Source organism: Rhinichthys klamathensis, unplaced genomic scaffold (assembly GCF_029890125.1).
Source record: "Rhinichthys klamathensis goyatoka isolate OS25496 unplaced genomic scaffold, OSU_Roscu_1.1 h1tg000170l_1, whole genome shotgun sequence".
NCBI lineage: Eukaryota > Metazoa > Chordata > Actinopteri > Cypriniformes > Leuciscidae > Rhinichthys > Rhinichthys klamathensis.
This window is the reverse complement of record NW_026606701.1, coordinates 613624-639139: the sequence shown is the minus strand read 5'-3', so window position 1 is coordinate 639139 and position 25516 is coordinate 613624. Positions and strand designations below refer to the sequence as shown.

At 39.1% G+C, this 25516-nt stretch overlaps 1 protein-coding gene across 8 annotated transcripts in view; it reads right to left on the bottom strand.

Annotated features, from left to right (window-relative positions):
• fryl (furry homolog, like) overlaps window positions 1-25516 on the bottom strand; it is a 144129-nt gene that overhangs the window by 32400 nt on the left and 86213 nt on the right. For 5 of the 8 annotated variants that reach the window (XM_056259821.1, XM_056259815.1, XM_056259816.1 and 2 more), the window contains 30 exons: window positions 24600-24692; window positions 23696-23794; window positions 22639-22740; window positions 21132-21176; window positions 17876-17979; window positions 17568-17676; window positions 17280-17366; window positions 15556-15727; window positions 14938-15070; window positions 14700-14807; window positions 13709-13946; window positions 12934-13098; window positions 12746-12832; window positions 12317-12585; window positions 11937-12156; window positions 11692-11816; window positions 11363-11420; window positions 11082-11173; window positions 8322-8494; window positions 8072-8232; window positions 7867-7977; window positions 7624-7778; window positions 7432-7531; window positions 5985-6153; window positions 5574-5842; window positions 4870-5010; window positions 4558-4726; window positions 4240-4324; window positions 3753-3865; window positions 2948-3098 (listed from right to left, as the gene is read on the bottom strand). In XM_056259821.1, coding sequence (XP_056115796.1) covers window positions 2948-3098; window positions 3753-3865; window positions 4240-4324; window positions 4558-4726; window positions 4870-5010; window positions 5574-5842; window positions 5985-6153; window positions 7432-7531; window positions 7624-7778; window positions 7867-7977; window positions 8072-8232; window positions 8322-8494; window positions 11082-11173; window positions 11363-11420; window positions 11692-11816; window positions 11937-12156; window positions 12317-12585; window positions 12746-12832; window positions 12934-13098; window positions 13709-13946; window positions 14700-14807; window positions 14938-15070; window positions 15556-15727; window positions 17280-17366; window positions 17568-17676; window positions 17876-17979; window positions 21132-21176; window positions 22639-22740; window positions 23696-23794; window positions 24600-24692 — 4103 coding nt within the window. The remainder of the gene's footprint in view (window positions 1-2947; window positions 3099-3752; window positions 3866-4239; window positions 4325-4557; window positions 4727-4869; window positions 5011-5573; window positions 5843-5984; window positions 6154-7431; window positions 7532-7623; window positions 7779-7866; window positions 7978-8071; window positions 8233-8321; window positions 8495-11081; window positions 11174-11362; window positions 11421-11691; window positions 11817-11936; window positions 12157-12316; window positions 12586-12745; window positions 12833-12933; window positions 13099-13708; window positions 13947-14699; window positions 14808-14937; window positions 15071-15555; window positions 15728-17279; window positions 17367-17567; window positions 17677-17875; window positions 17980-21131; window positions 21177-22638; window positions 22741-23695; window positions 23795-24599; window positions 24693-25516) is intronic. The other 3 variants (XM_056259818.1, XM_056259820.1, XM_056259822.1) reach the window with 1 other exon arrangement.

The following is a 25516-nucleotide window of genomic DNA, read 5'->3' as shown; positions in this document are numbered from 1 at the left end:
CTATGGCAGAGAAACCGCCAGAGCGCGCCAATTTGGGCATGGCATCTGGCTATAAAGCAGGCGATCTGGCATAGGATACTCAGATTAAATTCCACTGAAGCAACGAACTGAGTGTCGTGCAGCAATATAGCACGGCCTGAAATGCAGTACTCGTTCCCGTATCTCAGGGAACCGAGGTTACGCAAGTAACTGAGTACGTTCCCTTTCGATACTTTACTCGTACTGCTTTGCTAGACACTGTTATGGGGAACCAATACAATCACACCGTGCTATGGCTGCGGAACGACTAATGATATACTTGGCCTTAAGCCCTCAGCAGAGCCTTGAGGAACCAAGACATAACAGGGAATACTCAGTTCGCTAGGGGCTCTGACGTAAGTCTGAGCCGCCTAGGAACGAAAACCAGGAAGAACTCATAGAGGTTGATCCTGCCCTAGACAATCGTTCCAAGAAAACCTGTATGGCCTAGGCACTAGAAGGGCTGAGAGCTGGCCAGGTAAGAGAAGGCAATAGCCTGTTACCAGTGGCCTAGACCTTGATCAGAGCCACAAAGGTATTATAGCAATAGGCGATAGCCACAGAGTTACCCCATATAATAGGGGGAGAGTTCATAGTGGTTTGGGCTCGACTGAGGCCAAATCCACTAGACAGAAAGGACTTGTGCCTGCAGAGCAGGGACTTCTAGATTGTAGAACCTGGTAAATGTGGACGGCGAGGACCAGCTGGCCCCCGCACGAATATCACCAATGGAGACACCACTGGACCAGGCCCAGGACGAGGCCATGCCTCTAGTGGAATGAGCTCTTACTCCAATGGGGCATTGTAGGCCTGTCGAAGAATAGGATAGTGCAAATGCGTCCACTATCCATCTGGATATCCTCTGCTTTGTGAACGGATGCCCTTTGGTGCGGCCTCCGAAGCATACAAAAAGCTGTTCCACGTATCTAAAAGAGGCGGAGCGCTCTATGTATATTCTCAAAGCCCTGACAAGGCAGAGTAAATGCAGCTTTCGTTCATCTGCGGAGGGAGGAAGTGCTGAGAGGGGAAATTACCTTTCAGGAAATTACCTGAAATGACTCTCTGAACGGAGTAGAGAGCACCTTAGGTATATAACCATGCTTTGGTTTGAGGACAACTTTGCAGTAATTTGGCCCAAATTCCAAGCATGAGGCGCTCACAGAGAGTGCCTGTATGTCAACGACACGCTTGACCGATGCTAGTACTAGCAAGAAGTATGGTCTTTAGCGTCAGTGGTCGCAGGTCGACTGACTGGAGTGGCTCAAAGGGAGGGCTCCTGAGAGCCCTTAGCACTGTAGACAAGTCCCATGTAGGGACGGTGAGGGGGTGAGGCGGGTTCAGCCTCCTGGACCCCTTCATGAAACGAACCACAAGGTTGTTTCTGCCCACAGTTTGGCCAGCCACAGGGGCGCGGAACACTGCTATGGCTGCCACATAAACCTTGAGGGAGTGCGTCCCTTATCCAGCAGCTCCTGCAGGAAAGACAATATCAAAGATATGTCGCAAGAGAGAGGGTCTGCGCTCTGAGTTGTGCACCAGGCGGAGAACACAGACCATTTAAGGGCATAGAAGCGTCGTGTAGACTCTAGCCTCGGAAATAGTGTTTAAAACTTTCTCAGGGAGGTCCATAGGCTCCCATCGAGGGGCCAAAGGTGCAGTGCCCGCAACTCGGGTTGGGGGTGCCAAATCGTCCTGTTCGCCTGAGAGAGGAGGTCCCATCTCAGAGGGATGGGCCACGGGGCTGCTGTGAGCAGCTGTGTCAGCTCTGAGAACCAAGGTTGGTTCCTCCAGAGAGGGGCCACGAAGAGGACAACATGTTTGTATTCCCTGATTCGTCTGATGACCTGAGGGATCCGTGCGATCGGGGGAAATGCGTATAGGAGAAGGCTGGGCCAGTCGTGGGCCAGCGCATCCCTGATTTTTGAGAAATAAGTTGGGAAGTGAGAGTTGTCTTCTGTGGCGAAGAGGTCGACCTCTGCCTTCCTGAAGATCTCTCATATTTTGTGAACCGTGTGCGGGTGAAGCATCCACTCCTCCGAGGGGACGTTGCTTTGAGATAGCATGTCTGCCCCTTGGTTCAGTTTGCCCGGCACGTGCGCTGCTCTCACACCTTTGTTTCCACCAAAAAAGAACTGGTTCGGAACTGGTGCTGGTTCAAAGTTGGTTTAACTTGTGAACCTTCTCAGAACCTGTTTGTTTTTCCACTGACTAGAGAGCCCAGCGAACGACGTCGTTACGTCACTGTGTTTTTGTCGCCATACGTCTTAACTTTCCCATTCCCGTCGTGTTGTTAGTCACAATAACCCTGCCCCCAGCCCCCGACGTAAGCATGACGTGGTAAAAGAACCGTTCTAGTCCAACAAAGAGTTGGAGCCGCTTTGGAACCAATTTTCCTGGCCGAGAACCGGTTCTTTGGCTGTCGAAACACAAAGAACTGGTTCGCGAGTAGGTACCGGCTCCGAACCGGCTCTCAAAATGCTTTGGTGGAAAAGGGGCTTCAGAGAGCACAGGTTGTGGTGTCCCCATACCACGAGGTGTTTCACCAGCTTGAACAGAAGTTTTGAGGTGGAATGGCAGGACGGTATACTGATATGCCAATCCCTTGAAGGCGAATCTCAAGAATCGCCTGTGATAGGGGGCTATCTGGATGTGAAAGTCTTTCAGGTCCAGAGAGAAGAACCAGTCCCCTGGGCATATTTGGGAGAGGATCTTTTTCAAAGTAATCATCCTGAATGTCGCTCCGCTGCCTCCCCATTGGTTCGTTTTATTACTCTGCACGAACCAATGGCCGTGCAGTTTCACTGTGTGATTAAAAAGGCTTCAGAATTCAGAGAAAAATGAGTTTTCCCATAACAGTACGCAGTACGAGTGAAGTATCGAAAGGGAACGCTGACATATGACATAATGACACACTAAATATGTCCTTCACCTGTGCAAGGAGACTACAGGTGTGGTGGTCTCAGGCAGGTAATCAATAAGTGGGGACCAGCAGCCGCCAGTGGGAGGAAACGGGAGAGGCTCTGGCTGGTTATGATCCATCACCTTTAGACGCCAGTTAGCGTAGACAGGCATAGAGTCACCTAAAGAGAGAAACAACATGATCATAAACACTACAGTTCAAAAGTTTGAGGTCAGTGAGATTTCTCTTATGCTCACCAAGGATACATTTATTTGATCAAAAATAAAGGAAAAACAGTAATATTGGGAAATATTATTATCATTTAAAATATGTTTATCTATTTAAATATATTTTAAAATGTAATTTATTCCTGTGATGGCAAAGCTGAATTGTTAGCAGCCATTACTCCAGTCTTTAGTGTCACATGATCCTTCAGAAGTCATACAATACATTTTCAGGATTCTTTGATGTATAGAAAGTTCAAAAGAACAGTGTTTATTTGATATATATATATATATAACATTATAAATAACAATAAATCATTTATAATGTTATCATAGTAACATTATACATTTCTTTACATCTGTGCTGAATAAAAGTATTAATTTCTTAATAAATCTTACTGACTGCAAACTTTTGAATTGAAATTCACATATAGTAAGACAAAAACACAGGGAAAAATCACTGAAATGCTACCCATTCAATTTTCCGGTTTCAACCTTTAAATCCACACATTTTTGAGTCTGTCTTCAGACTGAGTATTTTGATCTGAGCAGGAGCAACATCAGAAGTAAGAGGGAGCACTGATTTGAAGTAGTGATGTTAATGTACTCACTCTTTTCCTCCTCATAGGACCCTCCTGAGCTGCTGCTGTAGCGGGACTCCAGTCGATGGTGCTGTCGGTTCAGATTACTGTTCAGACCAGTGTAGATGTCCAAATGAGTGTAACTGTGCAGATATATAGAACGTCAGAAATTCAAGTTTCACTTAACATCTTCATAATTCAACAAAGTACTAATGAGGAAGCACCAAATAATGAACAACCAGTCAGTAATAGCTAATAAACAGATCTTGGTTTATTTTCAGCAGTATACAAGTAATGACTTCGGCAGTTCGATGAGATTAGTTATTTTGACCAATTCATTACAAAGGCTTGTAGGATTAATTTGTTCACGACTCGGACTACACTGGTCGAGCTGTATGTTTTTTGTTGTGGGTAAACACTGAGGACAAATGCAACAGAAATGTTTTTTGTTTTCTTAAATATGGACCCCATTTCCAAACAAGATTCCTAATCCTGTAGTATCAGTATTAACTCTTACCTGTCCTCCATGTTGGAATCTTTGAGTTTGCTGTCATGGTGTCCATCAGGTCCAGGAACCATGGTGTTACTACTGGACGTTGTTCCTGAAAAAAGAAAACATTTAAACAAAAGAAAATGTGAAAATATTACCGTTTCCTTAGATCTCAAGATTTATCATCACATGTTTATCAGGAAGCTTTCTGTAATATTTTGGTTTCCTGAATTGTTCCTACTTCAATACATTTTCTTTTGGGTATCTATAAAGATACTAAACTTTGTTTGTATAAAGGTCATGTTGAGAAAGATACATAGTCAGACTGGTTTAAAGCATATATACCTGATGTAACAGATGGGATTTTGTAAGAGGAAGAAATGCGGTAGTAGGGTGGGTTATCCATATGAGTGACAGCTGAGGATACAGGGTCTGTTAGCTCCAGCTCATACATTAACTCCTCTAGCAGCTGCATCGTCTTATCCCTGCCCAGATACACCACCACTCGCTTGATCTGAAAATATTAGAAAAAAAACATTCAGAAACAATAGTATCCAACAAACTAGTTAAGTAACATGGCCTCAAGTCTCAAGTGCAGCCCATCTACTCAGGTATTGAGTATCTGATGTTTGATTGGCAGGGCCAGGTGTAACTCACATAAGGCAGGAGACTTGGTTCACTGTTGACACCAGACATGCTGATGAGGAAGTGCAGGATGATCTTCAGATTCTTGGGCCAGCTGTCAGCTAAAGTGGTCCAGACATTCTCAATCTCTGACCATGCGAACTCATCACCATACTGTAAATTTAGACCATACTAACATTTATGTAATGATCTTCTTGAAAACTTTGGTATAAATGTGTTAAAATAATTTTATTTATATCAGGAGTTTTTATCAATTAATGATTTTTTTATTTTGTTTGAAAGTGGACCTTGAGGGCCAGAGTTTAGAATCCCTGATTTACATAATAATAAAATAAAACTCAAATAAATATTCCAAAATTATTTTGGAAAACATATACACACAAAAAAACAAAAATTTTTTTGATTAATGTGTGACAGAATACATTACAATACAGTGTAACATTCATTAAAAATGAATATCTATTATAACTTAACATACAAATACCTCCATTCAAACAAAAAACAACATCTACCCAATGAATATCAAGACATATGTTGCCAAAGAAATATTTTACTAGGAACCAACAGAAAAATTATGTTTGCTATATTCACTATATACATTTTATTTTTTCCAGGCATAGAAATCATAATGTCCTGATATTTCCAGGTTTTTTGAGACAGTAGAAACCCTGTCCAATAGTCAGCACATAGTCTGCATGTAGTATGTGGGCACTTACCTTCGCAGTCATGAACATGAGGTTATTGAGGATCATGGTAGTGGCATGTGGTGAACCCCAGCCCTCTCCTTTCAGCCAGCGACGGCTGTTCACCATCATCAGATCTCTCTCATGGGCGTCCTCCTCTTCCTCCGTCGACGAAGGTTCATCTTGACGCCTTGCTGAAGGCTTGAAGTCCACCAGCTCCACGTTGTTCATCCAGGGTAGAAGATAATGCAGCATCACCTGTCGCCCACCAGGGTGTGCTGTCTGTATTCTCTGACTCACCTCTGAATAAAACCACCCAGAATCTCATTACAAACACAGTAAGTGTGTAGAAGAAAATGCTGCCATTATTGATATATTATTGTATTTCAGCTTTATTCAAATTACGTATTGATATTTAGTTTCAGTTAAGAATAACACTGGTACCTGAGAAGATGGGCAGGGTGAGTTCCGGGTAAGTCCGTGCCAGTTCTTCACTGAGCTGGTAGTAGGACACTGAGTACAGGTGAGGAAGAGGGGAGGCTGGAGACAAGACCCCATCAGCACGCTGGATCTCCAGTTTATGGGCGTAACGGAACAGTTTGGGCTCCAGAATCTAACATGCAAACACATGCATACACACATTAATATTTACTACAAGTTATTGAGCTTGTTGCCTTTAACTTCAAATCCAACTACACTTGTTTGACCATAAACTGTGGCTGGTCACTTTACATGGTCATTCAGATGAGCCCACTTGCCAGTTCTTGGCCAAAATGAGCAGTAAAGTAGACACGACTTTATGCTAAAGGCTGGAATACATAACATGATGTTTGTCCAAATTTTTGAGTCAATGCTAGTTGCTGAAAGTCAGAGCCAGTATAACAAAAATAATCCCTGAAGGCGATGATACACAGGGCAACTTTTTGAGCAATGTTGCTGGGCAATCTTGCCAAGCGATTGTTGCTTGGGTACTTTCCTATTGAAAATGGGCAATAAATTTCTATCTGGATAATTTAGATCGGTCGTGGGCCCTGTGTCTCATCTGGTTGCCCGTTGACGGCAACATTGCCCAGCAACATTGCTCAAAAATTTGCCCTGTGTATCATCACCTTTAGTGTGTGGTGCCACAAACTTTACAGGATTAGTTCACCTCAAAATGAAAATTTCCTAATAATTTACTCACCCCAATGCCATCCAAGATACCCATGTCTTTCTTTCCTCAGTGGAAGAGAAATTAAGTTTTTTGAGGAAAACATTTCTGAATTTTTCTTCGAATAATGGACTTCAATTGCAACCAACGTTTTGAAGTCCAAATCAATGCAGTTTGATAGGTCGCGCTCGTTGTATGATTTCATCCAGTCAGAGGATATGAAACATGTTTGATATTTTGAGCCATTTTTAAAAACAGACTTTTTTTTTCTTCATTTGTCATGCTTCTATCAATGTGGCGCATGTTTATGTGTGAGTTTGTTGTGGTCAAAACGATATCTGGTGTGTGATCCTTAGTCATTTAGAGGCCCAGGACGGGATTTTTTCTCTGTAAAGTTGGCAAGTGTATGATTTTAAAAGTCTTGTAGTGTATTCCAGCTATGTGAAACAAAGTTTCTCAAAGTTCCTCTTCCCTTAGTTTCTCTTTCTCCCAGCACAAATAAATTGTGCAAATATTTCACAATTAAAATGTACACAATCTTTAAACAGGAAGCAAGTCTTTATACAGGAAGCAGAGCATGGTCAAAAGGCATTGCTTCCTAGTTTATAATTTTTGTACACTTTGTTTAATATGAGAACTGCTATTTAAATGATTTATGTATTTTTTGTGTGTTTATTATGATATAATATTATATGAAAATCACATTATTTTCCCTTGACTCAAGGAAGCATCTTTACTGACCTGCAATAGCTGCATGGCGACCTCATAGATGTCTCTGGAAGAGTCGGCAGCTTTAAACAGGATGAGATTCAGCAGAACCACAGTGTCAAACTGGTAATCCCTGCAAGAGACAAAAAACACACAGTATTCATTTAATCTGAATTACTGAGACAAATTCAATCACATCCATCACAGGCTCATTGTCATATGTACCTGTTGTGAAAGACATTGGCGATTGCTCTGAAGCAGCCGGCAGCAACCCTGCGTGAGCCAGTGTAGCAGCGATCTACTGCCCAGAACATCAGATTGCTCTGATCTGGGTTCAGCTCTAATAACAACATCACTGCCTCACAACCCAACTGATGCACCTGAGTACAAAGATACACACACGTCACAGTTCATAAAAGTCGATTGGTTAGTGATGCTAATGCGGGCACGTGAGTGGCATGTGGTTACCTTGCGGTCTTGAGAGTCTAGAATGTTGTCCAGCCACTTATACAGATACCCATCAGAAGACAGGCCAACGTTATCAGCAACCGGACCACAACATAGCACTGCGGACATGGCCTGTGCAGACACACATCATAGACCATATTCAGACTCGATAAAAGTTCAATTTGAGACGGCTGCAAAGGCAAATGTGTGTTTTGTGAGAATGTACCTTCAGTGCGCAGTACTGGTGTCTGTTAATCTGCATGTTGCGGTCACTGTATCGGTCCAGTGGTGTGAACATGATGCTGAAGGGTCCAGCCCAATGACTGAAGAGCATGAACAGACTGTGCCTCAGTGACTGCTGAGGGAATATACTCCTCCTCTGATGTACTGCAGAAACACAATCATGAGGTCAGTTCAAGTTAAATTTCAGTTTAGTGAACTAAGACCTGCTGCAAAAAGGCCTCGTGTATGTGTACCTGGTACATTCTGTATGATGTTGGCCACTAGGGCACTGAAGTGAGAGCGGATGTCTCTCAGTGTGTCTGAATCTTTGTCGTTCTCAGCCTCCAGAAGCTGTCGGGTGAGATCCACGTACTCCAGTAGAGTGCTGTTCAGAGAGTGAGACTCCCCATCCAGACCACCACTTGCACTGCACACACAACACACAAATTACAGCTGTGGAATATAATTGTTTTTATGATGCATCGCAAGGCTGATGTGAATGATTCTGCATCGATGCAGAGAAAAGAATCGATTTTAAAAAAATCTAATTTAATAGGCATATCATACCTATTAAAACATACTGTTTTAATTGTAAATAAAGTACTCTTATTATAATCTTATTATATTAATATTGTATTAATAAAAAGGTTGCATACATGTCCTTCGTAAGCAAAGCACTCGTGTCTGATGTTTTAATTTAGTTTATTTTACAGAAAAAAACACCCATGACAGCGGAAATAAAGTGCGGGATGTGTTTGATGCTAAAGAGTGTTATTGAGTGTAATAAGCCACGGAAAATATAACGTCGCGCTGACTGAAACAGCCAAAGCGCACGCACAAAAATCCGCCTCTCTCAGAGAACATGCGATCCCGAATTCAGATATCTTTTGCTGCTTACTACACATAAATGGTAAAATACACACATTTCAAAATATCGGTCTTGGCGAGTATTCGTGTAAACATAGTCGGTTATGGCTAAAGTGAAAGTAAGCAGTCTGGGGAAAGTGCATTAGGTCTTATTATAATAAACCTGCTGCTGTCTGTGTCACTAATGTTAATCAAACATCAAAAGAAATAGGTAATCACTCACTGCTCTTGACTGAATTACTTTTGTAACTTTAATAATAATACATTTATTTGTAATTAATACACTAAAGACTATGCAGTGATTATTTTTACATTTGATTATTCGATTTCTGTAGTATTTCTTACTTGAATGCTTCTGTTACATAGATGTAAAATTATGTAAAATATTGTGATTATTAAAGCTGCAGTCCGCAGTTTTTCCTCTGTCGCCATCTCTGTTCGAAATCTGCAATTGCAGTTATTCGGGGAATTAATAACTTTACGTGAGTTGTGCCTCGACACGGCACAGCGCGGATGAACACAATGTTTGAGGAGAGTGTGCAGCTGTCAGTCACCGCGCTGATGTGGATACTGGCATTCAGAATCACAGATTATTCTTTTTGGAAGTATGACCAACATAAAAATTTTCACCAGAAAATGTCATCTGAACAAGTAAGTAACATCCACTTTTTGTTCTGGTTCTGACATTGCAGTAAATCGTGCTTTGTTCTCAAATTGTTAATGTTCAACATCAGCATTGCGTGACTACATTTAATGCCCTTCCGATATTATCCTTGTTTTCGCATGGGCCGGTTGCAGTCTCTTTTTTTCAGTAGCCACTCGGAAGTCCGAACGAAGTCTTTTGCATTTTACAGCGGGTGAATCTCCAGTTGTCACTGGTGATTGTCGTTTGAACCTTTCTGGATCCGCCATCAAATTGATTTGATAAGTTTAATTATATCAAGTGCTGTGAGAAAAGGCTATAAATCTCCACCTCCAACATCCTAACACAGTCTATGCCTAACACGCAATATAGCCTACTAGCCGAGACTCCTTCTTTATGTGTACAGATGTGACGTAATGACGCAAAGACATGCTCGAATTTCCCACGGAAATCCACCAGTACCACTGGAATAAAAAACATTATTACAAGTTTACCGTTTTGAATCGAGCTAAGCCAAGCAGAGTTTTTAACACTGGCTGGTTATGTACTTGCTCAAAATTTTTTTTTTTATAATTTTTAACCCAAAAAAGCTACGGACTGCAGCTTTAATATAATAATTATTATTAATAAAAGAATTGGAGGCAAAAGATGCATCGTGTTGCACTGAGAAGAATTGTAACCCTCTGAATTGTAATGGATTTGGATCGTGAGGCAAGTAAAGATCCACACCTCTAGCACAAACACCCCGTAAATAAGGATACATAAAGTGCTAGCAATGAAATTAACCTTAGCAAAACTAAGGAGTCGAATATTTTATTCCAAATATGCTTAATTACATTCCATCACAGAATGCTGTTAAACAATACATCACTGAGATGTTATGGAAATGTTTAGAATTCTCCTGTGATGCATTTTGGACATTGTTAATATTTATATGATAAACTAGTGAGAGTGTGAAAAGTGGCACCCCAAGTTTATGAAAGATTTCGCAAGATTTTATAATATTTTTTGAAAAAAGTATTTGATGCTCTCCAGGGCTCCATTTATTTGATTAAAAATACAGTAAATATAAATATTGTTAAATAATATTGTAATTTAAAATCACTGTTTTGTATTTTAATATATTTTAAGATGTAGTTCATTCATGTGATGTCAAAGTTGAATTACTCCAGTCTTCAATGTCACATGATCCTTCAGAAATCATTCTAATATGCTGATTTGGTGTTCAAACATTTCTTATTATCATCAATGTTGAAAACAGTTGTGCTGCTTTATAATTTTGTGGAAACCATGATATATTACAGTTCAGTATTCTTAGATGAATACGTTCAAGAGAACAGCATTTATTTGAAATAGAAATTTTTGTATGTCTTTACTGTAACTTTTGATCAGTTTAATTAATCCTTGCTGAAGTATTCATTTATTTAAAAATAATATACTTTTCAAAAACAAAACTTTTCAATGGTAGTGTACGTGTGAGTGTGTATGTATGTGTGAGACTTACGTCTGACTGATTACTCCAGAATCGGCCAGTAGTTCAAAAATCCGGACCAGCTGGACTCTGAGAATGTCACGACGCCGGCGTCGTTTCATATTCTGCGCAAACAAACAAACAAACATAAAAAATTCACAAGGATCAAATATTTTATTTTATGTAGATCTGCTACTGTATCATGAATAGATGGACAAAAAAGCTTGGATTTAAATGGTCTAGTAGAACATTTATCCATGAGTCCTTGTAAGCAGGGATTCCTTCATAGTTAAACTGTTAACAAGTCAACTCACCTCTGGCCTTCTCTCAAGTGCCTCTTTAATGATGGGGTTTAACTCTTCCAACAACTCTCTGCAAGACATATCACTAGGTTTAAGCATATACTTACTTATAGCATATTTTTCTCTACATTTTTGTTAAGTTTGTCTACTTCGTTGTAACACACTGACATAGCAAGTGATGCATGAGCCATGAAATCCAATCACAAGCGGTCACTGGAGGTTCATTTCAGATGCATTTAATTTAAAACCAAGTGTCAGCCCAATATGTCAGTCTGACCACTTGTGAGAGGTCCCGTTTAAACCTAGTAATAAGATCTAGGTCATGTGATCCTAAGACGCACCTGAAGGCAACAGGGTTGGTCCGGCCAAGCCCCAGGACAAGAGACTCAGTGATGTCCATGCTCTCAGAGCGCATCATGGGAACCACATGCTTGAACAAGGAGGAAGGGGACGGAATACTAATGATCTGCACAAACACAAACAAACTTGTTCATCATTTAAAATATGGTGTCCAAAATATATCACATTTAACAGTGTTAATCATTGCATTTGACATTAGAGCTGGTAGGGTGATAAGACCTCTGACCTTTGAGTCATAACTATATCCGCTGTCTGGGGTGGATGCCAGCGTCTCAGGTGGGGAGCAGCGGACAGAGCCGGGGGCCGATGAGGAAGAGGATGAGGAGGATGAAGATAAGGATGAGGTGGCAGAACTGCAACAGAGGATTAGGTAGTTCCTCCAAAGCCCCACGTATGAGTCACTGCTACCGCTCATGCTGTTCACCTTCTTAGCATTGATCGGGCTGCTGCAAGGTCAAAGGTCACACAGGAATATTAATTATGTCTTTAAACATTTGTAATTCATTTTTTGGCTATGAAATAAAGGCTGAAAATATTGAGATATAGTGATGTTTTAACCCATTTCACCCATCCCTACTAGAGACACATTTGAAAGTGAAAACTTACTTGATGTCTACTTGTGGCGAGAGCAGCTGAAGGCGTGTGGAGGCGAAGACCCAAGCGTAGCTCAGCGCAGTGGGGCAGTGCTTGGGCAGGTGCTCTTGCCGCAGGTAACTAGACAGGCTGATGACCCAGGGGTCCTGACCTTGCGTCACATGGGCAAACACCCAGATGTGGGAAGGGCTTACCACATCAAACTGGTGGCTGATGGGAGATGAGCTCCACTCTGCCAGAGTCTGAAGGTCTATTCCACTGGGACAGTACAGCAGATTTGTCTATAGCAAAAAGGGGCAAAAAAAAAGATATTCTTAATAATAAAAAATAAAAAAATAGTCTGAGATTTTTATTTTTTGGTTATGGACAGAAGGTTTCTAAGAATTCCTGTCTGGGGAGGACACTAATATCCAAAATACATAATGTTCCACATTTCCTCACCTGATCGGCCCCAGTAAGGTGAATAAAGCTCTCGAGGACTGAAGAACTCAATCTGTCCATCACGTCTATAGCCAACTCCTCATCTCCCTGAGAGAGAAAAACAAGACAATGCAATGAATATGAAGAGCAAAAAAGAAGGTCATCTCATGTAGGTGAACAACAGGAAGTCATTCAGAGCGGATGGTTACCTTAGCGATGCCGAGAGCCGTGTGCAGTGATCGGACCTCTTTGAGGACATTGACAGCGAGTCTGCGTGTTGCAGGTCGACAGCTGCACAGCACCACCAGAGCCAGACCCTCTACCACATGCAGAACCGTCCAGAGAGGAGATCGCTCCAGAGGGAGAGAAGGGCTCTAAAAATATATACAATAAATACCATGTTAAACTACAAGTTTAAAATGTATGATAAGCTACTTTTTAAGAAAAATAAAAGTAAGAAATACACTGTCTACCGTTCAAAAGTTTGGGGTCGGCAGGATTTTTTTTTATGTTTTTACTTTCCAAGGCTACATTTATTTGATCAAAAATGTTATTATTTTGAATAATACAAATAATATTTTGAAATATTATTACAATTTTAAACTTTTATATTAATATATGGTAAAATGTAATGGTAATACTTTACAATAAGGTCTCATTTATTAACATTTATTAACAATGAGCAATATATTTCTATTTTACATTTACATGTATTAAAGGTTAAATACATTTATTAACATTTGTTAATGTTAGTTAAAACTTTTCGTTTTCAGGATTCTTTGATGAATAGAAAGTTCTAAAGAAAAACATTTATTTGAAATAAAAATTGTAACATTATAAATATCTTTACAGTCAGTTTTGGTCCATTTAATGCATCCTTGGTGAATTAAAGCATTAATTTATTTCACAAAAAACCTTTTGAATGGTAGAGTATATATTATTATATTACATCAAAACTTAATTCTGTTGTGAGTATGACAGCACCTGTGATTCATGGCTACGGTTGCTGCTCTGTACCGCCTGTCTCCACTGTATGATGAGCTGCAGCAGCATCTTGACAGCGTTGTCCAGTAGTGTGGGGTGAACGTCAGTCACCTCCCTCACAATGAAATACACAAAACCAGACAACACATCTTCTCTCCAGTCCGGGAAGTCCACCATCAGAGCCTGCAGAGTGGTGAACGCCAGACCACGCAGCTCCTCATCCATATGGATGGTCAGTCTGGATGGGTGGGAGAAAGAAAGAGTCATTGTTTACAAAATGCAATAAATAAATGATACACATCATCATCTTCATAACAGCATCATGCGTCACGAGAACCGCAGAGAGGTCAAGTGGGTAACAGCGATATACAGGTCCTGACTACATGCTATTAAGACTTAACAGGAAGTCTGACTCAGACTGTGGTTGTTGTACAGGAAGTCATGACTATATGGAAATGTCAAATCAGTTCATATGGCTGGGTACTTTTCTGAATAAAAGTAACTAAACACTTTGTATGACAAGACCTTTAAGTTAATCTGTCTCAAAAATGTTTGGAAATATGAAAACGTGAAAAGGTGTAACCAGAGCATATTGCACTCACAATGCACATTATGCACTATAGCAATCAGGCAGATTATGTAATAACTGAACAGTTTCGAGAACTGGCAGAAAATGAAAAGGGAAAGAGAGGGGGACTGATTCGGGAAAGGTCCACGAGCCGGGACTCGAACTTGGGTCGCCAACTGCGCTACATGTTGGAACGCTAACCACAAGGCTATTGCCTCCAACAATATTGAATCAAATTGAAAGCTTGTGAATCAGAGTTGAATAATGAAATTCGTACTAGTCAAGATATGTCTGCTGAAGTGAATGATCAGTAGGTATAAATGCAATTGTTCTATAACAACAACAGAACTAGTGAAGTGGGGAAAGGGTGAAGTTTTCTTGCGGTGATGAATGAGGGTTGACGCGAGGGTCACAGGTCATTACTTGGCCAGTAGCTCGATGAGATCCTGTCTGCTCATGCCATCTGGGATTAGTCTGGGAATGGCAGCAACACATGTCCGGAACAGATCAATCTTCGGTTTACGCTCCCCACTAAAACAGAACACACACATGTATTAAACACAATAAAACCCAGGTAAACCACACCATTTATTTTCATACAGCTTTAAAATTTCAAGATTCTTATATCATATTTAAGTCAATAAAATCTCAAGAAACTAACGTGATCATGTCCTCTGGCTCTTTGTTGGACATCTGAACGTTGGTCATGCTCATAGATCGTCCCACCTCTTTATCCAGGTGCCTGAGGATGTTATCCAGGGCCTTTCTAACCTGAGGGTAATAAAGAGACATGCCTAGACAGACAAACACACACAGAAAGAGAAAAGCTTAGTTCACACGCAGAACGGAAAATGTTACAATGGACTACATACAGAGACATTTCCTCAACCTCTAAACAATGAGGCCAGATAAATACACCACCATCTGAACTATTGGGCAGGCATGCGATGCATTTTATTTTTATTAAATATGTAAAGTCAAATTCAGGTATAAAGGGAAATTCAGACTAATGCCAGAAGACTGCAGATGAAAGGACCACAATTACTTTCCTCAAAATATTTCAAACTGTCCCACTTAAAAACTTACACAAAAAATGACTTGGCAGAAGTCTCAGCTTCATTTATACTGAAAGCTCAACGAGGACAGCTCATGCTCAAGGAATCACAATTGCATTAAAAACTAACTAATCCAATTTGACCAAATGCTTTGGAGTAGGGGAAGCTGTACTCAAGAATATCTTCTTTTTGGAGAACTGTGTAGGAACAGTAAGGGTCCGTACCGATGACCTTGGCTTCCTCATCTGTGAGGGTGGTGTTGAGGAAGATCTTTTTGACCCGCAGTGTGTTGCCTGAGGGTAAGATGACGCCTGTGGTGGGCATGGGCGGCTCGCCATCTTTCTGTTGTAGGCTGTCAGCTATCACCAGGAAGGCCCGAAGACCAATATTCATCCTCTGAGAGAGAGACAAAGAGAATGAGAGAGATAATTCGTTTTTGTATTTATATATTTTTATCCATCCAACACCACAATCAGAGGCCCAATCACCTAATATTTTTAGTGTTTTTTTAACAGAAAAGTTGCCGATATATTAGATATTTATATATGTATTGGTCGATATTGGATAATTTAATTGTTAGATTACCTTTGCCGTCATCTAACGCTCAGTAAAAGTTAATCTTTAAAAACACTAATAGTTTATAACACCGTTAAATGTAATCTTTAGCCAATCTCAAAATGAATATACTTTTTCATGCTGTAATGACTGATTTCAATTGTAGACTTTAAACTAATGACTTTAATTCTTAAGCCCTATTCGGACCGGACTAGTTTAACATGGAGAGGTGGGGTAAAGTAATTATTACCAGAGCTTCTCAGTGATTTTAGTCTTGTGCTATCTCAGTAATCATTACGGACAATGTCAGTAAAGATTACGGCGTCTTTTACCTTCTGTAAAAAGGTCCAGGAAAATTACCTCAGGTAATACTAATCCGGTGCGAATAGACCAGCTGTAAAAATGTATGTAAATAATACGTCATTTCCTGTTTAAAAGTAGTTTTCCGCAGTTTTCAAGTATGGAGGCGCTAGAAAAAGCATTCAGTTGCATTCTAGATATGCTGGGGAAAATCTGTGGCAAAACTCAAGTGTTTTCCACAAACCATTTAGATCAAAAAGAAGATCGAAAGCACTTGTTAGAGGCAAAACATCTATTACCAAAGTGACCTAGTGCCTATTACCAACATAATCCAATCTGAAGTTAATTAATACAACGTTCGACCAGACATAACTGTTTTATATATATATATATATATAAATATATAAATATAGGTTAAATGTGTTTGCGCACGTGATATCAGGAAGCAACGTAATACACACATGACGACAGGACGGTGTCAGCGGTGCGTAAATCGAGTTACCCCTCCCACTTCTGCTAGTTTTACTGAGATATCTTATCCCGTGCGAATTGGTCATTATTATTACAGACGTCCTGTGGTAAAATTACATTACTCCGTCTACCCGTGTAAAGTTAATCCCGTCCGAATAGGGCTTTAGTGTTTTATTATTGACTTATTTACACAGAATAGCATACATTTTATTGAATATAGTTTTATTTATGCTATTTATATTTAAATTAGTTAAAGCAGTATGAATTAACGGTCAAACTTTATTTGAAAGTGTAATTAATTAATTAAATATAAATAAATTATATTAATAAATAATGAAATATGAATTAACAACATGCCCTTACTATAGCGTTTAGGGTTTGGTTTAGTGTTAATTGCTTGTGTAACAAAGACACATTAAAATAAAGTGAGCGTATTCATAACACTTAACATTCAATAGCACGTTTATAAACAAAAATTAACCATGATTAATAAATGGTGTAAAAATATTGTTAGTTCATATTCTATTAATTAATTTTAATGTATAGAACTTTAAGGTAAAGTGTTAATTGTTAGTAAAAATGTCTGGTCTTGTGTGTGTGTGTGTACTGTCTCTTCACACACCTCTGGATTAATGGTGAAAGTCTTGTGAGACTTGCCCACACACAGCAGGTCATAGATGATCTCTTTCATAGCAAAGTCCAGCCTTTCCTTCAGAGAGGAAAAAACACACCACACTTATAAAAGCAAAACACTTCATTGTATTATGCGCTTTTTGCCTATAACATGTTAATATAAAAGACAGTAAATGGGAAAGTGGATAGATAGAGAAGGGGAATGGGACATCAGTATATAAGACTGGATCTGAAATATGTTCAGCTGTTCTGAAATATGTTTTGAGTGATTTTTTACCTGAGCGATAAACTGAATGATCTTAACGAAGATGTTGAGGGGTGTGTCCCTGGGCACCACGCTGCGAGAGCCCTTCGGGAAAAGTGCTGTTACAATACTGAGGAGACGACTGTGAGGGAAAAGAGATAATATAGTTACATGGAAAAATTTTCTAGTCTTTTTGTATACATTTGTATACAAATATGTATACCTCCAATAATGGTATGTCTGTGATTGAGTGTTTTATGTATTCTAGTGTGTGTGCATTTGGCATAAATTCATGATATTTTTGTAAATCTGTATGATTGTGTAAGGATCCTGTGACCCACCTCTGTGTGGTTGTGTTGCTCTCACACTTGATCCTGATGATGTAAACCCAGAGCAGCCGATACAGAGACTCCAGTGCTACACGAGACATTTTGGGGTCTTTGTTCTAGAAAGAAAGGCACAAAAACATTCAGGTAAATTAGTCACAACCCTTGGACAACAAGACCTCATAACATGAGCCATGGAAAAAAAAGATCAAAAGTACATTTTTGTGAGTCATACAAGTGAGTCAAAACGACCTCTAAAGACAACAATTCATAAATTAATCCAACCCAGAAAAAATGCCAGATTCATTCATAAAAAGCTGCTGCTTCATCTGTATCATAATGGATGATCAATAGTTCACTTGCTGCTCATGATGAGCTAATAAGGAATATGACGCATTGGACATTTACAAGCCAATAAGAGCTGTAATTTCTGCTTTAACTGCTTTGATGCACAGAGAGTGGAGTCATAAATCGGCTGTTCAGCAGAAGCAATGGATGATAAAAGAGGGATTCATTAAAACTCTGCTAATGAATCTGTGATTAACACATCGCGGCTTGTCCAAATCGAGTCACTGACTAAGCAGTGTTCTCTCTTTCTGCTACTCTCTCTCTCACACACACACAGCTAATCAGACTGCAGTAAAGAGCATCTAGCAAGGTGTAATGACCAACACTCACCATAGGGGGCGATATGATCACAAGGTTTGCAGCTAATATCAATTACATAAGAAATGAGCACACTCGTATAGTGAGTGTCTTTTAGCGACAAAGATGCCATATTTATATGGAATTATCTGGAATACTTTTTTTTCATGTCTGGCCAAATGAGTGTGTAGATTTAAAACAAACCACTGTAAATGGTCTACGGAGGAAGATGGAGATCAGCGGCATCATGGCCATTCAAAACTGATTGTCAACATTTGAGCCAAAACTATAATCCACTCAAATCAATAATCTTCCAGAAGTGCATTGCGATTGCTGTCAAACTCCGCTGCAATTTTGCTTGCAACACTAAAATTTAGGTTGAGTTTCGAACCCGGTCCCCTCTCAAGCTGAAATAAAACCCTTAGATTAGAAAGTCATAATCACTTTAATAATTGACATAAAATTTGACATAATAATAATTATTTATTATTATTTTTTTTTTTACCTACATTAAAACATTTTTTTGGGAAAATGCATAGTTCTATAAAATACACTTTTTTTTTGTTGCACAGGTAGTTAGGATTATTTTATATTCACCTTGGTTTAAGGGCAGTAAGTGAATTTTGGCCTCAGATAAAACATCCCTTAACCCTAATGGTGAGCACAGATGTTATAAAGTCTATATTTTAGGGCTGTAACGATACGCGATATAAAATCGAAATCGCGATACTCAGGTCCACGATCCTGTATCGCGATGTGGGAAGGCAGAATCGCGATCAAACCCCTTCCAACTCCCAGAGTTATCCTTCCTGTCCTGAACCAGGGCTCGAATTTCGGCGCGGGTATTGCGCATAATTCTAATCATTCCCGCAAATCATTCTTTTAACAACTATCTTCCAGACGCAATTTCACAAACAGCGTGAGTGTTCAGCGGTGCCGCGCGTCTTCTATCTCTTCTCATAATGTGTTGTGTAAGGCAAGCATCAAGCGCTGCGGCGATAATACACACTCGCGTTTAGGAGTCGGGACCATAGACTGTAAGGTCGGGACATGACGGAATATTCACTTGCACAATCGGGCCAGCAGTGCATCGTGACTGAAGTCTTTTTAAGTCTTACCAGTTTAAACATTCAAGCGATTTTAAACTAATCAGTGCTCGCGCGCTCTCTGAGATTATTTTCTATGCGCACATTCATAGAAAATCCGCCTCAAAAACAGCTGGCCAGTAACTATTTTTCGCGGATTATATTGCTTTAACACGCAAAATTGTCAATTTCGGTCTTTGTGAGTAGGCTATACTCTAAATATAGTCGGTTTTGTCTTTAATAAGCATAAAACGCATGCCAGTATAATGAACACAGGATCCGTGCACTAGCTCTTAAAGTGACGGAAGCCATATGTGTCTGTCATTAATTTTGTTGTCAAAACAACAAAAGATGGCTTTAAGTTAAAGGAATCAGGTTTAATAGCCTATGTATTTAATTTATTCAGGACTAAAATACTACCCAGTGTTATTTTCCATTTGATTACTTTATTCAGTATCTGTATATGAATACTAGTGTTAGACCTATTCAAAAACTTTTCTCTTTAATTGTCTTTATTTGTATCTTTATTCTATTGTATTTATTTGTGCTACCTTTTTCAATTTAATTAAACAATTTAAATCAAGCTTCCTTGTGATGTGTAAATTCTTAACAACAATATTACCTCATTGCAATAATGCAATGAGCGCAAACATTTAGGCAAGATAAATGTAATAATTTTGTTTGGAAAAAATGCCCCCCCTTTCTCCCCCTCAAACAAAAAAAATCCCCCCCATGAGAATCATCTAAGGGGGGATTTCCCCCCCATTTTCCAAAACGAAATTCAGGCCCTGAGAACTACCACATCTTTAAATTACTATTAGTATTATTTGAAGTTAACATTATAAAATACGTAGACCTACACCACAAAACTAGTTGAGGATAAATTATTTAAAATTTGGCAATTTCAGCATTATAGACGTGAAATTTGCAGCCAAAACTTGAAATATAAGTTCTCAGAAAGTGCATTAAATTAATCCTCAATTGACCGGCAACACGTCCAACATGCAGATGCATATCCTACGGCACCATCCCGAAATCAATTTAGTTGGAGTACAGAACACAACCCAAAAGCAGCAGCCTACACTGCCTAGTATAGTTTAATAATTTGCATAGTTATTATTGTTCTTTGGTGTTTAGATTATACAGGTTTTTCCTAATGTTATTTAATAAAAATACCGGTATTTTTTTTTTCTCTCAAAATCTCTTTTTTTCACCACAAGCCCCGCCCCCTCAAGCCCCGCCCCCGTGATAGAATCGCGATACGAATCGAATCGTGGGTCAAAAATCGTGATACGAATCGAATCGTGGGTTTGGTGTATCGTTACAGCCCTACTATATTTACATTAATTACTCCCTGAACTGGGTGGTTTTCCTGTGCGGAATCTTGAGGATGGCAGGACAGTAATGAAGCTATTTTTCATCGATTCATTTATGGACATGTGAAAGCCAGAAGTCTCAGGAAGCCCATGTGGAATAAAGGTCAATCACATGACCTCTCAGAGGCGGGGCAAGATTCCTTGAGGGTAACCATGGTAACTCACCTGTAGGGTCTCAATCTGCTTACGGATGCTGTTGTTTGACGGCATCTGGAGCCAATAAACGTGCAGGGGAAACAAAAATGATGACAGAGGACAGGGGGTGATGGTGGTGGGGGGAAAGACATGCGGGTTAGAAAAATAACAAGAGACAAACTTAAGAACAAAACAAAGCTTTGTGCTACAACAACATGCAAAACAAAGTGTAAGGTGCATGGGATTTAATACTTCAGTGTTAGATTCTCTACAGAATCAACACAAGTATTCCTACATTTATCTATATTTCCATAAGGAATGAAAATGTCCCATTAGACAAAAGCTTCTAGGAAGATTAATTTAGTTTTCATTTATATCTAGGTGATGTGCTGATTAAGAGTTTCAGATGGGTGAGAAGACAAACAGCAGAAAAAAAAAGAAAAAAAAAGGGGGAAGCAGGATTAGTGTGTGTGCAAACAAGCAAGGGTGATTGTGAAGAAGATTTTATTCAGAGTAGACTAAACCAATGCTTCAAATATAATATGGCATCCACTCTGACTAAAGTCTGTTGGTCAGGGAAGACAAACTACAGCAGGGTTAGAACAGACAAGGAACCAGACAGGCAAGCAGAACTATAAAGGCAATCCATGGCATGAATCAATCAGGAGAGGAATCATCCACCACTGAGACTACATATCCAATAAACCTGGGCTCAATGGGCTCAAGACATAACACCAGATCACTGAGGAAAACTTCACTTCTGATCCTGAATCATTTACATGACATGTACACATGAAGTGTAAGAAGCAGTCTAAAGTGGATTAGGAGCAAGATTCACACTACTGTCCGATTCTGATCCGGGAAGTGAGGAGAGGATTTAATCGGCACTGCAGGGAGCTACATCAAGTTTGATCACTCATTCATAAAAATCACCACCACCAAATCAAAGCATCACAGATCATTCCTCAAGATTCACATGATAAAGTTGCATAGATTGGAGGGAAACTCAATCATTGTGGAAAGGGAGTTAGGAAAATGATCACATCCTGGTAGCTGAACCAGCAACAATGAAAAAGAACGAGGACAAGGATAAGGACAAACACACGTTTTTAAAACATGATTGAGAAAGAGTGGATGACACGGGTATAATTATTTGAACAATATAAGCAAGAGGCATTTTACAAAAGTCAACTGTAGCGCCACACCTTTCTCCAAAATGATGTAACTGAACCAACCCATTTACAGAGTGAATTTTCATATTGAATCACCAAATCTGCCTCCAGGCTTCAGAATCTGTATATCAACAGCATACTTTTTTTCATTTTTGCTGCACCCAATCAACATTTGATAGTAATGTAAGATTTATAGCTACTATAAATCTAGTAAAACTAGTAACTAGCTATTTGAATAGCTACTTGTAAGCTATATTTTCCATTGTGCAATTTGTGTGAAACTCTCAGCTGCAGTAGTTTTCACACAGGATACCACTAAGCTAAAGTAAATACTCTGTATTCATTCTACTATTAGAAAACATTACCTTTAGGTGGGAAAGGCAGTTCTGAAGGAAGATGTGCCAATTATTGAGGAAGAACTGCTTCTGACTAACACACAGCAGACACGTGACCAAGGGATACAATGCCTGGGGAGATAAAAGAGAGACTGAAAACTTTTAGTAAAAAAAAAAAAGAGAAAAGGAAATGAACACTTTTATTTAGCAAGGATGCATTAAATTGATTAAACCAGACATTAAAGACATTCATACAGATACAAAAGATTTATATTTCAAACAAATGCTGTTCTTTTGAACTTTCTACTCATCAAAGAATCCTGAAAATAATATCAATGTTTACACAAAAATATTTAGCAGCCCAACAGTTTTCAACATTTATGATAAAAAATGTTTCTTGAGCAGCAAATCATCATATTAAATAATTTCTGAAGGACATGTGACACTGAAGACTTGGAGTAATGACGAAAAAAATTAGCTTTGCAATAACAAAATAAATTACATTTTAAAAGTAGCGTTGACCCAAAAATCTATGTACAGTAAGTATTTTTTTTTTAAAGAAAGGGGAAAAAAAGGAAGAAAGAAAGATGCAAAAGTATTATTAACCTAAACCTATTTCACTTAACACATGCACCCTAGTACTCCATGGGATGTTCAAGAGTTTCTGAAAGAAGCAGCAGTGATGTCAGGTTCATGAATTAATCACTTTTGTGAACTGGATCAATTTATTAGATCGAAAAGAATAGTTCATTCACGAATCAGACATTGCTACTTCCTCTCATGCATTTCATAAGGAGAACTGGGAGAGATTTGCAGAAAATAACAACTATTTCTCACTCAATACTTTTGATTGAGTAGACTTGTTTTGGTACAAATACCAAACTGTTAAGGACCACTTTAATGATAGTGTTATGGTACTTTTTGAAGCGTCAAAGCATTGCAATTGCATGGAAAAGGATGTACAATAAATAAGCTAAACTTGTCCTTTTTGTGATCCACAGAAGAATGAAAGCCCTCTGGGTGGCAGAATGTTCTAGTCTACAGAGGATTGTGGGAAAGTATGTATCAAAGCAGAAAAGCACTGTACCAGTGAGTGCTTCTTTCTTGAGCTGAGGTCAAAAGTCGTCTGGTAGAGCATCTCCACGAAGTTCTTCAGGCAGGGCACATTCACTTCATTCTTCACCGCCTTCAAACACACAAGCACAAACATTTGAGTCCTCATACTGAGCTACACCCGCTCAGAGCCTAACAGCACACAAATCACTCAAGTGTTATTCACCTTGTCAATGCAAAACGAAATACATTTCAATTGTGTTTCTGTAGCAACTTCCACAAGCTCCACCTCAAACCACTTGACAAGACATGTACCATCATGAACTCTGCAGAAGAGTCACCAAGCCTCTGTCAAATGATATGTATACAAAATGCACTGTTTCAAAGGACCAATCAGTATTTGAAACAGAGTATGTGATTGGTGTGAAGCAAAAATAGAGTAGGGAGCACAGTTCTGTGATTTTGCCTAGGGACGAGGTGCAGGTTTTTTAAGTCACTTTAAGTTCATCTGAGGGACAATTAGAAATGTTATTAAGATCACTCTGATACCACTCTATCAGACAGATAAACAGCTCAATTTTAGGGTTTAAATACAGCATGAACTTTTATTTATTTTGAACTTTTATATATTTCTGGCCATAAATTTTCCTACAAAGAAAATGGAAAACCCGGAATGGGACTAGAGCGGAGTGTTTACAGATCATACAAACATTCTGATTTGAATTAATGAAAAGTTGTGTAATGTTCTGCTTTCTGTGTTGCCATATTGTGAAATTACGCTGATTTGAATCAGAGTTGATGTAGCAATATGGCAATTTAGCCAGAATGCATTACATTTATGAAGCATGCATGTGAAATCTAGCTCGTAGGAATGGTTTTTGCACAAGCATGGGTGAAATTATATGATTTGAACGAATTGAGAGCTCTGCATTACTTACAGCAGCAACAGGGATGAGGATCTCAACAAACAGGCCAGCCAGTGCATGTTTGATATCTTTATCCTTCACCTCCAGGAAATACTGAGCACATTCCTGGCTCACCAACACAGACACACACACACAAAAAAAAACATTTAATCTATTAAATGCTAAACTTCGCACTAAATATTCAAGAGAAACTTGTAAATATACAGTTTTAGTAACTAAAAAGGATGCACTATTAAACGTTTCGTAAGGCCTGCACACTCAAACACGATGGTTGGAGAAATATGAGGTCTACAATAAAAAACAGCATCACTTTACAGCTATTGGCTCAATAAAAATCTCTGGAATATGGTGCTTGTTAAATGCAGTACATATTGAGAGCAGGATTTCACTGCCTATAACTGGCTAATGTAAAGAAATACAGTCCTGTGAGCAAAGGTAGAGGCAACACACTGAAACTGTAAATAGATTTTATGAGGCATGACTACAGAGAGCTCGCAAATAAAACAAAAGTACTATCTGACTGACAATAGAGGAGACGAGACTCAAAATGTATTGACCCCCAAAACACAGTGATGATGTGGCACTTTTCACAAAAAAGGAACAAATTAGAGCCTGAAAATGTTTTTTTTTTTTTTTGTCAAAATTTTTTTTATATTCAAAATATTCTTTACTACAATTAACTGAATATAAAATGTATGAGGCTGTTTTAATTGTTTCATTGTTGAAAATGGCATGCCCTCTTTTATGCTAGATATTAGTTTCAAATTGAACAGATTCATTTTTTTAAAAATAACTGTGCCTCTAAAATTAAGATAAAATCCAGATATAGTGTTCTCTATTCATGAGAAATACCATGTAATACTGAAACAGCCCTTGTCCAAAATGAAATGAAAATTCTGTCATAAATTAGTATGTTCTTCTGAACCCAT